At 48.0% G+C, this 12,991-nt stretch overlaps 1 protein-coding gene across 3 annotated transcripts in view; it reads left to right on the forward strand.

The window, feature by feature from the left end:
• The window catches only part of BMP1 (bone morphogenetic protein 1), a 178,805-nt gene that overhangs the window by 141,387 nt on the left and 24,427 nt on the right, over positions 1–12,991 (forward strand). For all 3 annotated transcript variants that reach the window (XM_081171379.1, XM_081171377.1, XM_081171378.1), the window contains exons 10-15: positions 5,462–5,578; positions 6,482–6,627; positions 8,022–8,217; positions 9,120–9,245; positions 10,303–10,463; positions 11,471–11,651. In XM_081171379.1, coding sequence (XP_081027505.1) covers positions 5,462–5,578; positions 6,482–6,627; positions 8,022–8,217; positions 9,120–9,245; positions 10,303–10,463; positions 11,471–11,651 — 927 coding nt within the window. The remainder of the gene's footprint in view (positions 1–5,461; positions 5,579–6,481; positions 6,628–8,021; positions 8,218–9,119; positions 9,246–10,302; positions 10,464–11,470; positions 11,652–12,991) is intronic.

A 12,991-nucleotide genomic window follows, 5' to 3' on the forward strand; every position in this document is an offset into this window, starting at 1 on the left:
CGTGGCGTAGTTGGTCCTTTGCTCTTTTATTTCTTACTTTCTCAGGTTTCTATCTTGTTCAGCTGCAAAACCATTCTTAGTCCGAAATCTAGTATCTCTACAGAGGTTTGTTATTCAGGAACAAAAACTTACGTCCAGTTCCTACCTTGCTTCAATAGAAAAATTCTATTGTGTTGTCACCTCTGTAGACAAAACAATATTTCAGTTTAGCTGCTTTCCCAGGAGATAAGTCCTGTACCCATCCCAGAGTAGTTTTCCACATACGCCATTTGTAATGTCCCAAAGCCCCTCTAGGGGGCTTGCAGTAACTTTGTATCCTCTAATCCAAAAGTCAAGTTGTTGTTTCTTTTTCCCCCTGACATTTTGTATCCATATTTATGTCCAATTGTAGCAAAATTTACCAGCAAAATACTTATAACAAAGTCCTCTTTATGTTCTCAAGATTTGACAGCTACTTTGACAGCTGTCAAATTCTCCATCTCTCTCCGCCAGATTCTCCGAATCGCCCCGGTTCCCAGAGGGGGGTTGCCTTTTCCCTCTCGCCCTCGACTTTTCTCCTCCAGCACAATTCTTGTAATATCCCATCGTGGAATTGATATTTTTTGTCAGCAATAAGCTTCTGAATTGATCTTGGTTTCTCAGTCCTTGTTTTAGCATGTTTACAATCAGGGAGGGGACTGACTTCCTTTTTAGATCCCCCCCCCGCTCGTGCCGAATCCGAAAAAAAATTCATTTTTTTCTCCTTTTATACCCGGTTACCCAATTACTCACGGGTTGTTGTTAAATAGCCGAATTTTCAATGGAAGAAGCCAGCGCTCTCCGACGAATGGCATGCGGCTGCGCTCGGCAGGGGAAGCGATAGACTCACAGCACCACGCCGCTCCCCGGCACCCAATCCGTAGCCTTTAAAAAGGCTCCTTCACGAGTCGGGAGGGCGCTAACGGTACCAGCCGAGTCCCCATGTCCACGGGCTCCGTGCCCGTGGTTTTTAAGGGTCCCCGCGTCGCCGACGCGGTAGGACCCAGCCCCTGCCGAGCAGACTCCCTCCGGAGCTCGGAGGGAGTCCGCCATTCGGCGATGGCGCCAACCCGGAAGTCCATATGGAGGCCTATATCTTGCCGTTGGAAGAAGTTTCCATGTCCAACTTGTCTGACATCCTGTGAAATATTCATTTTAGTCGTTGTCTGAGGACTATTCCTGCCTCTGGGTTTGGTCCTGACCAGATGGATACTAGAATCAGCAAGGGATACCCGCATGACCTGAAGGTGCTGCTGTGCAATGCCAGGTCAATGATTCATAAGACCACTGCCATCCATGACGTGATCGTGGATGGAGGACTTGACCTGGCATGTGTAACAGAGACTTGGTTGGATGAAGCAGATGGGCCTGTCCTTGCCGCTGCTTGTCCACCAGGTTTCTCTTACGCACAGCAACCCAGGTCATGTGGGCGGGGAGGGGGGGTTGCAGTGATTTTTAGGAAGTCATTAGTTTGCACCAGGCGTCCTATTGGGAAGACCCAGTTTTCTGAGTGCATGTTCTGGAAGTTGGGCAATAGGGGCAGTACAGGATTCCTTTTGGTGTACCGACCTCCCCGCTGCACCAAGGATTCCCTGCCCGAGCTGCTTCAGGTCGTGGCGGATGTTCTCCTGGAGACACCTAGCTTGGTCGTCCTAGGGGATTTTAACATCCATGCCGACACGACCTTACAAGGGGCCGCTCGGGACTTCGTGGAAAGCATGGCCTCCATGGGGCTGTCCCTGAATAAGTCTGGCCCAACCCATAGCCGTGGACATGCCTTGGACCTGGTGTTTACCTCTATGGATGTTGGTGATCTGACACTAAGTAAAAGTGAAACGAAAGAAGTGCCATGGTCAGATCACTTCCTGGTGCAACTTGACTTCTCTGCGACCCATCCCCTCTGCAGGGAGGTGGGACCAATTCGGATGGTCCGCCCCCGCCACTTAATGGATCCAAATGGTTTCCAGAGAGTGGTGGGGGATGCTTTATCCCATGTTGATGGCCTTTCAGCTGATTCCCTGGTGGCCCGCTGGAATGTGGAGTTAACCAGGGCTATTGACTGTTTGGCTCCGAAGCGCCCTCTCCGATTGCATGGAGCCCGGACAGCCCCGTGGTTTTCCACGGATCTGAGGGCAATGAAACAATCGTTGAGACGGCTAGAGCGCCGGTGGTGGATAACTCATTCCGAATCTGACCGGACACAGGTTAGAGCTCAACGTCGAGCCTACCAAGTGGCGATAGCGACGGCGAAGAAGAATTTCTTCACCGCCTCTATTGCATCTGCAGAAAACAGCAGCAGGAGACTTTTCCAGGTGGTTCACAATTTAGCGGAACCACCTGCAACATCGGGGCCCAGTACGGGCCACATGTTCTCCTGCAATGATTTTGCAAAGTTTTTTGCAGATAAAATTGCTCAGATTTGGGAAGAAGTAGACTCCACCGTGGGAGCAGGACCAGGGCGGGAGAGTGCTAAAGTTCTGTCTAGTCAAGTTGAGTGGGATCAATTCCAATCTGTTACCTCCGAGGATGTGGACAGGCTGCTTGGACGAGTGAAACCAACCACCTGTCTCCTGGATCCTTGCCCATCCTGGCTTATAAAAGCTAGCCGGGAAGGACTGGGCGATGGGCTTTCGTGGGGTGGTGAATGCCTCCCTCCGTGAGGGAGCCTTCCCAGACCCGCTGAAAGAGGCAGTTATTAAACCGCTTCTTAAAAAACCATCTTTAGATGCGGCCATGATGGCCAACTATCGCCCAGTCTCAAATCTTCCATTCCTGGGCAAGGTGATTGAGCGAGCGGTTGCCGAACAACTCCAGGCACGCCTGGAAGAAGCGGACCATTTGGATCCCTTCCAGTCGGGATTCAGGCCTCATCATGGGACTGAAACTGCCTTGGTCGCACTGGTTGATGATCTCCGGTGGGCTAGGGACAAAGGTGAGAGCTGTTTCCTAGTTCTGCTGGATCTCTCAGCGGCGTTTGATACCATCGACCATAGCATCCTTCTGGACCGTCTTGAGGGGCTGGGAGCTGGGGGCACTGTTATACAGTGGTTCCGCTCCTTCCTCCTGGGCCGTGTTCAGAAAGTGGTGGTGGGGGATGAGTGTTCAGACCCTTGGGCTCTCATTTGTGGGGTGCCTCAGGGTTCTGTCCTCTCCCCCATGCTTTTCAACATTTACATGCAGCCGCTGGGAGAGATCATCAGGAGGTTTAGGCTGGGTGTTCATCAGTATGCGGATGATACCCAGCTCTACCTCTCTTTTAAATCAGAACCAGTGAAGGCGGTGAAGGTCCTGCGTGAGTGTCTGGAGGCGGTTGGAGGATGGATGGCGGCTAACAGATTGAGGTTGAATCCTGACAAGACAGAAGTACTGTTTTTGGGGGACAGGAGGCGGGCAGGTGTGGATGATTCCCTGGTCCTGAATGGGGTAACTGTGCCCCTGAAGGACCAGGTGTGCAGCCTGGGAGTCATTTTGGACTCACCGCTGTCCATGGTGGCACAGGTCAAATCTGTGTCCAGGGCAGCTGTTTACCAGCTCCATCTGGTACGTAGGCTGAGACCCTATCTGCCTGCGGACTGTCTCACCAGAGTGGTGCATGCTCTGGTTATCTCCCGCTTGGACTACTGCAATGCACTCTACGTGGGGCTACCTTTGAAGGTGACTCGGAAACTACAACTAATCCAGAATGCGGCAGCTAGACTGGTGACTGGGGGCGGCCGCCGAGACCATATAACACCGGTCTTGAAAGACCTACATTGGCTCCCAGTACGTTTCCGAGCACAATTCAAAGTGTTGGTGCTGACCTTTAAAGCCCTAAACGGCCTCGGCCCAGTATACCTGAAGGAGCGTCTCCACCCCCATCATTCTGCCCGGACGCTGAGGTCCAGTGCCGAGGGCCTTCTGGCGGTTCCCTCATTGCGAGAAGCAAAGCTACAGGGAACCAGGCAGAGGGCCTTCTCAGTAGTGGCGCCCTCCCTGTGGAACGCCCTTCTAGCAGATGTCAAAGCGATAAACAACTACCTGACATTCAGAAGACATCTTAAGGCAGCCCTGTTCAGGGAAGTTTTTAACGTGTGATATTTTACTGTATTTTTGGTTTTTATGGAAGCCGCCCAGAGTGGCTGGGGAGGCCCAGCCAGATGGGCGGGGTATTAATAATAATAATAATAATAATAATAATTATTATTATTATTATTATTATTATTATTATTATTATTATTATTATTATTATTATAACTGACCTTCCAGTTTATAATGCCAGATTGATGCTTGGTTTGATTTGTATTTCACAGCTCAGGGGAAGGCCTTAGGGGGTTTAATGTTTGGGGGCATAATTTCTTTCCTCTTTGCAGCGCAGAGAGAAATATTAGAAACTCCACTCAGGCAGGGGCAGGGGAACAAAACACGAAATCTTTGAACCGTTTCCTTTTCTCCCTGTGTACTTACATACTTGTGTAGCACCCAATATGCTCACTTGTGATGAGTAATTGTACTTCCCTTAGAATCATTATCAGCTCATTCATCACTGGCCGTATCTAGGGCCCTTTGGAGAGTGAGTTAAATTCAATCAAGGATGAATACAAAGCACTGCACTTTGTTCCTTCTTTACCTGAGAGCAGTTTTACTCTGCTGTAAAGGACTACCTGGTTACAAGAACTGTAGTTTGGAGGCAGATATGTGTTGGTGGTTTGTGATTAATAAAGTAGCCAGTTTGCTCGCAGCAAAGGCCCTTAGATCAGATGGGGCTGCACTTTGTCATTTAGAAGGGAACTTCATCTTGATCTAAAGGCAGCATTTGATGTAAAATCTGTTCCTTTCCTGGGCAATCTGCCCAGTGGTGTAACTGTTCACCAGAAGTGTGTCTAATTTACATTATAAACTGGCATGACTTTAACAACCAAACCTCTGTTTCTATTATGGGCAGATATAAGACTCCTTTAGAATCCATTTTCTTCTGCATTTCCACTGTTTTCCAGCCCTTCAATCCTTTCTTGTACGATTTCATATTCACAATAAATTATGCAATTAAAGTTACATATATGTGTATATAAGCTTTTATACTTTTTCTGTTTTTCTTCTGCTTCCAAGATCCAAGTTATCAAAGAATTTTACACATTTGGCAATGGGTTGGGAATAGAGGTTAGGGCTGGGTAGTAATCTTCCTTTAACGATTTTTTTTCCATTTCTGATGTGTCAACATACTTTATCTCTTTATTTCCTGCTCTACTCACCTTGTGGCATGTGCATGCTTCATGTTTTATTGTGTTTTTAATATTTTGTTGGAAGCTGCCCAGAGTGGCTGGGGAAACCCTGTCAGATGGGCTGCATATAAATCATAAAATTGTTATTATTAAAGTTTATAAGGAGTATACGTGACCATACAATAAATGGTATGGCAACAGAGGTGCAAGTGACATACCCAAGGAAGCCTGTGGTTTTTCTCCAGGTAGGTTTTGTGGGAACAAACTACCAGAGCCCATCTACTCTACGGACAGCCGCCTCTGGATAGAATTCAGCAGTAGCAGCAACTGGGTGGGAAAAGGATTCTTTGCTGTTTATGAAGGTATTGTCTTCTCTTCTTCAACCTGGCAGAGTCAGGGGAGGGAGGGGTAGAGGTTAAATTTGGGAAGAGAGCTGGGGAAGAGCTAGAAAAAACCTAGAAACCAGAATGATATTTTTCCTAGGTTTGGAAATCTGAGAAAGTGTCATGGGACTATTTCACAGAAGGAAAACTGGTGTTGCTCAGAGAAACACACACAAATATCCTAAATGACACAGCACAAACAGCACAAATAAACAAAACATGAGCAAAACAGACACACACACACACACACACACACACACACACACACACACACACACAAACCACATGAAAGCGGGTGACTTCTGTGCCAACTTCTAAAGACCTGCTGAAAACTTCTTTATTCCTCCAAGTCTATGCAGGCAAGAATACCCATCCCAGAACGATTTGTTGATGCTTGCTTTTAGCTTTTTTGCTTTTAAATTGTTTTAATTGTTTTTAAATTGTTGCGAGACAAAGTGCGGGGCCAAGAGCCAGTCTGGGAAAGGGAGACGAGAGGCTGGGGGGCTGGAGACCTACACTTTACTTTCCAACCAGTCCTGCATTACTCTTTTTTTTTAAGGTTTGAATTTAAAAATCAGGAAGAACAGGAACCAAGTGCAGTTCCTGGATGCCCCATATGGGGAACCTCAGATTTAAATAAATCTTGTCAAGTTTTCTACCGACCAAGGAAAGCAGCTTGCACAGTCCATCTCCCCAACTCAACTTTTGGTTGGTCTCTGTGTGGCATTCATGGGGGGAAATTCTTTTGTTGCATTAAAGGCAGCCAGGTGGGCTTTCCCTGCATTAGCTGGTGGTGAGCTTCTTGCTCTGGAGTGTCATTCCCAGAGGTTCCCTTTCCAAGAAATGGGATCCATTTCTCATACCTTCATGTTCTACTTCCAGCCATCTGTGGGGGAGATGTGAAGAAAGACAGTGGGCACATCCAGTCTCCCAACTATCCTGATGACTACCGGCCCAATAAATTGTGTGTTTGGAAGATTATCGTCTCTGAAGGATACCACGTGGGGCTTTCTTTCCTGTCATTTGAGGTACCAAAGGCATTGCCACAAGCAACTACCAGCATCTGGGTTGCCTTCCCAGTAGATCACCAGTGCTATATTGTACCATAAAAAAGGACCTGCAGTTCTCCCATTCCCCAAGACTCTCAGTGTGTGTGTGTGTGTGTGTGTGTGTGTGTGTGTGTGTGTGTTTGCTTGCTTGTTTGTTTGTTTCATATGCATGTTTTTAAAAATGCAGATAGCGTCTGCTGGGGTGTATGTGTGTGATAATAATCATAGTTGCAGGTAGGGAAAGGAAATTTCACCCTGTCTTCTACTGTTGTGGTCCTGATGAAAATGGTTCCCTTTAATCAGCCCCCCCCCCCGAGCTGCTATTTGCATTTTTAAAAATTATGTGCATGTTAAGTGCCAAGACAACTTTGATGCCATTTCTGCTACAGCCTTTAGCGCAGGGGTCAGCAAAGTTACTGCATTTAGGGACCCCTGCATTAGCCTTTTCTAGGATCTCAGTGCCTGAGTTCCATCCACATTTGAAAGCAACATGAGTCAACAGGCTAGGATCCGGAAAACCAAAACCTCATTCCTGTCACATTCTCAGCTTGGGCCCACTCAGAGCTTATTTGCACAGTCACAAAAAGCACATGGGACTGTACCTCTCAAGACTGCAAGGTGGGGTGGGTCACATGTTTCACTGTTTGTCTATTTATTTATTTTTCAAATGCCCTACACACATAAAAGTAGCATATCATGGAATCCTTATCCCTTCTGGGTCTAGACATGGCAACCTAGGCATTCTACCCACCGACAACTTACTTGCTCACTCACAGTTACTCATTATTGTTACTTCTTACCTCATGGCAGCAGCATAGAAGGCGTGTGGAGCAAGAGAAGGGCAGCCTGCACCCTCAGGACTTAAAATCTACATTAGGCTGGACAAGCAGAGAATCAGGACAGGAAGGATGGGCAATGGTGGAATCTACATACATATAAAAAACACTGTGAAAATGCTTTATTAAACAACTTTTTTTGGGGGGGGGGATATTGAATTTGCCATAGCTCACCATCGCCATCTAGTGGTCACATTTGTATAATGCACTTAAAGCATTTTATTTGCAGCTGTATAGCTGAGTCCAATGAGTAGCAGAGATAGAGTAAGACAGGGTCCAGTGACGGTGGAAGAATGAGTAAGGCTGTCAAGGTGGGTTGTTTGAAGTGGACCTTTGCACCATGAGGGGAGAGCAAGTGTCCCTTCCGAGTTTGGGAATCTGTTATTCTTTCTGGAGGGCTTGTGGATCTGCCCACCACCACCGCTTGTGACTGAGACGACCTGCAAGAGTCAACTCTGGCAGCCCCCTGCACTGTGTATCCTGGCTAAGACTGCATGAAATGTTCCCTAATCTTGCATTTCCCCCTCATTCCCGCAGATTGAGCGCCATGATAGCTGTGCTTACGACTACCTGGAGATCCGGGATGGTAACACAGAGACAGGCAATCTGATAGGGAGGTACTGCGGTTACGATAAGCCCGATGACATTAAGAGCACCTCCAACAAGTTGTGGATGAAGTTTGTGTCAGATGGGTCCATCAACAAGGCTGGCTTTGCTGTCAGTTTCTTCAAAGGTACCCCCGGTCCTTCCCCTAGGAAGCAATGGTGTTGTACATCAGCATCAGTTTTCTGTGGGATGGGGAGCAGATTTCTATGGGCTGAGCATCTGTGCTTATTCAGCTGAAAAAAAGGCACATAACCATGCCACTTTCTATGTGCTCGTTTGGATCTAAAGGATCAGCTTGTTCAGCCCTCTGATCTGAGATCTTGATCTTAAAGCAAAGTGCTCCTGAAGATTCACGCCCGTTCACATGCTGCAGCCGACGTCTTACATAGCCTCCCCCAACCTGGTGCCTCCTGGATGTTTTGGAGTGCAACTTGCATTAGCCCCACATCTGAAGGGCCCCCGGCTAGGAAGGCTGACCTTGCATTTTGCTGGGAAGGCATTCCATGTGGTTGGTGTGTTCCTGTTCTGGCAACGAGGAGGCAGGCTTCGCACAGGAAAATGTGTATTTTGCTGAGCTGAGGAAACCAGCATCCTCTGACTTCCAGAAGCTGTTACTTTCCTGCCTCCACAGACAATTTTTTGTATGTATTTATGTAAAGCATTTTTAAATGCCATATTAAATCAAAAGACTACCAAGACTTCTCATCTTCCTTCCTTTCTTCTTTGCAGGACTGGTAGTTTAGTTTCTCTCTCTCTCTCTCTCTCTCTCTCTCTCTCTCTCTCTCTCTCTCTCTCTCTCGTCTTGATAGCTACCTCTTTAAGGGCACGATATGAAAAAGAAGCAAGGTAGAAACTCCTTCTGGAGTTTAAGAGAGGAACAGAATTAGAAGGAGAGATGCAGTGCAGGGGGTTGGACTAAGTGGCACTCTGGGTCCCTTCCAACCCTACAATTGTTAGGTTCTTTGACCCCAAAGTTGGCACCAAATAGACACCCAGCACCCTGGGACTTCTCTGCTGTTGTCTCCCTAGAAGTGGACGAGTGCTCCAGGCCCAACAATGGAGGCTGTGAGCAGCGCTGCGTCAACACTCTGGGCAGCTACAAGTGCGCCTGTGACCCTGGCTATGAGTTGGCACCAGACAAGCGCAGGTGTGAGGGTGAGTACCAGAGGAGTGGGACCTCTCCGCCACAGAGGGCCTCCTTTTCCTAGTTGATGCTACGAGGGCACGGCAGAAATCATTTTACTGAAGAATTTATACACTGCTTCTCTTTAACATGAAAATGACTTACAAACAGCCAAAGTAACTACTGAATTAAAACAATAAAAACCACTTATCTTATCGTAGCCCCAAACAGCAGCAACTGACTGTTCAATATTAGCCCTTATTGTGTTGGTTACCTAGAAGTGTAAAAATAATTCATGCTGGCCGACAGCCTTCTGAAACAGCCAGGCCTTCGCTGAGGAGTAAAGTGTTGGGAACTGGCATAATTATCCTCTGCAGGGAGTGAATTTCACAGAGTCAGTGCCACTACCCAGTGAACTGTGCTCCTAGCAGATGACCTGCAAACTTCATATTAGAATGGCATTCAGAGGAGGCCTCAGATGTTGGACAGAACAATTGCAAGATCCCATATGAAAGAAGGCAGTCCTTAAATATATATATATATATACCGTATTTTTCGCCCTATAGAACGCACTTTTCCCCCTCCAAAAATAAAGGGGAAATCTGTGTGCATCCTATGGGGCGAATGCAGGCTTTCGCTGAAGTGTGGAGAGCGAGAGGGGTTGGCAAGCCTGGGGAGCCCGCGGGGATAGCAGCCTGCTTGCCCGGAGCATGGGGCATGCCGAAGCAGAGCGCCCCGCGCTTCGGGCAGATATCCGCAGCCTGCTTGCCCGGAGCGTGGGGCGCGCCAAAGCAGAGCGCCCCGCGCTTCGGGCAGATATCCGCAGCCTGCTTGCCCGGAGCGTGGGGCGCGCCAAAGCAGAGCGCCCCGCGCTTCGGGCAGATATCCGTGGCTGGGGGGGGGGAATAAAAATTGTTTCCTTTATTTCCCCCCCAAAATACGGTAGGTCCCAAATCGATTAAGGCAGGAGGTTGATTGCACACCCTTTATAGTACAACAGAGTTCCACACAGTGCCCACGGGGTGATAGCTTGGGATGTGAGAGCCATATGCCCATCATGATTGACCTGTTGGGTTTTCTGTCTTGCAGCTGCCTGTGGCGGATTCCTCACCAAACTTAATGGCTCCATCACAAGCCCTGGATGGCCAAAGGAATACCCGCCCAACAAGAACTGCATCTGGCAGCTGGTGGCACCCACCCAGTACCGCATATCCTTGCAGTTTGACTTCTTTGAGACAGAGGGCAATGATGTGAGTGCCTGGCTTTAAGCAGAACTTCCTTCACTAACCCTTTGGAGTGTCACACCCCTTAGGAGGGTATCCAGCTCCCTTGCATCCCCTGGGATTAGGAAGCGAAGAGCGTCTTGGCCTCTGCGCCACTTTCTGAGGGTCAGAGGTGAGGTGTATTCTGACACCCCCCGTGGTAAATTATTCTGCAACCCTGGAGCAGCCACCCAAAAGGCCCTGATCCATGCTGCAGTTGGTACCTGAGTTAGTATTTCGGGGGGGGGCGTATTGAGAAGGAATGAGTGGCAGGGGTGGAGGGGGAAGGGCAGAATGTGGATAGAGAGAAATATTTCTCCCTATCGCCTAATAATAGAACTCAGGGTCACCCAGTGAAACTGATTAACTCTAGAATCAGTACCGACAAAATATTATTCAGAAAACACATAAGTAAATTGACTTTACTGCCTGGAGTTGTGGTGATGGCTGCTGTGTTAGATGGATTTGAAAGAGGATTAGAGGAGTTTATGGAGGAGGAAAGGTCTTTGGGGGGCTATCAGCCATAATGGTTACGTGAACCTCCTTGTTCAGAGAAAGGAAACACAGAATGTCAACTGCCGGGGGTGCAATCGCATGGAAGGTCTGCTGTCCTCATGCCCTGTTGGTGAGCTGCCCAGAAGAATCTAGCTATCAGTGGAAAACAGGATTCTGACCCGGATGCAGCCAGGGATCTTCTTAGATTCTTATTAAGAAAATATTGTTGTGTCCTTTTGTTCTCTACAGATATAAATGCACAAGGGGGGAGCCCTTCTCATCCTTCCACCCCTAAACAATGTAAAACATCCCTGTACCAAGGGAAGATGACGCATGGATATTAAAGGCTGTCTTTCTGTGCTTGGGGCTGGAGGGAGCATATTTTAACCTCAGGTGTCAAAATACTGTGGGCTGCATAGAAGATCCGCAGACTCTTTCCTCTGGCCTCTCGCCCACCTTCCGTAACTCTAGGGAATCACCTGTTTCTGCCTTTCCCGCAGGTCTGCAAGTATGACTTTGTAGAAGTGCGCAGCGGCCTCACTTCTGAGGCCAAACTACACGGCAAGTTTTGTGGGGCGGAAAAGCCTGATGTGATCACCTCCCAGTACAACAACATGCGCATTGAGTTCAAGTCCGACAACACTGTCTCCAAGAAGGGTTTCAAAGCTCATTTCTTCTCAGGTAGAGCCGCTTGGTGCACTCAAGGCATGGATATCTTTTGGCTGCTTCCCCTCATTCCAGCAACTAACCCCTTTTATACACTTACCTGTGCTTAGAGGGTGCAGTCCCTGATCTCTCCCCACAGGAGCACTCTGGGGTTCTTTAAAGGATTGCTCTGCACTTGGCTCTGTTGGCAGCCCCCCCTGGAAGGAACTCACCAGGAATAGTGTTCACCCCCCACTCTTGAACTGGGTGTGAATCTTCCTTGGTCCTAGGAGACTTAATGTTCCACTTTGCACCAGCTGAGGATAGGATGACCCGCCCCCAGTGCATACTGAGTCCCTTAAGAACTCCACATTTCAGAAATCTGTATTTTAAACCAGCAAAGTATTCTGTCAACACAGTGAGGTATTCAACTTCTTTTCAGGCACACAAACATGAGTCTTGCCTAACCATCCTGATTCCTTTTTCCCCTTCTCTCTTGGGCACTGCGTAGACATGGCCAGATGGTGCTGTTCCTCTTCTTTGCGTGTATACTTCCAGAGCATTGAATTAGGAGGGAGTTAACATACCCTGTAGGTTGTCAGTCAGAATACCATGACTGCTATACTCCCAGTAATTAAAAGGTCTACTGGTTTCCTTAGGCACCCATGGTTGCTGAAGCCCTGTTAGCGTCATGTGAGGTGCTATTCCCTTGTCATGTGCAGCAGGTGAGTCTGTTTGACTATGGAGCCATGTCTCCTGTGTCTAACAGTAGCCATGATTTCTGCTCCTCTTTACAGAGGAGATTGATTCTTGCACGAATCTTGTTGTCAGGCGCTCCCTTCAGAGCAAGAGAAAGCAAAATTGCTGAATTCACGTTCCTCTGCTGAAGGGCCATTAAGACACCCATTTTTCATGCAGCCCCAGTGGTGTAACCTCTTCTCAGACCTTCTACCCACAAGGAATTAGAGCGTGTGAGTGGGGATGCATGCATGGGATCTGCCCCCTATCACCCATCTATGGGGAGGGCATCCTGTGCTCATTTAGGCTCCCAAATGGTGTGGAATCCTGATTGTCTATGGTTCTACATCATGCAGGAGCCTATTTAGTTCTTCCTTTAAAACATCTGCTGGCTGCGAAATCAACAATGTCCCCTGGGGCAGTTCACACAGAGTCAGGCAATATACATTGAAAACATTGAAAGCCATCACTTCAGACTTCAGCCTGAAAACCAGCACAAGCAACACAACAGCATTTTAAATCCAGATGCAGAATGAATCTGTTCCATGGGGGGAAACATAGTTCTAAAAGGTCTGGGAGAATGAATGAAAAGGTCTTTGCCCAGTGCAGAAAGGTTATTCATGTAGGCTCTGGGCATC

This window comes from Podarcis bocagei (assembly GCF_964188305.1).
Source record: "Podarcis bocagei genome assembly, chromosome: 15".
NCBI lineage: Eukaryota > Metazoa > Chordata > Lepidosauria > Squamata > Lacertidae > Podarcis > Podarcis bocagei.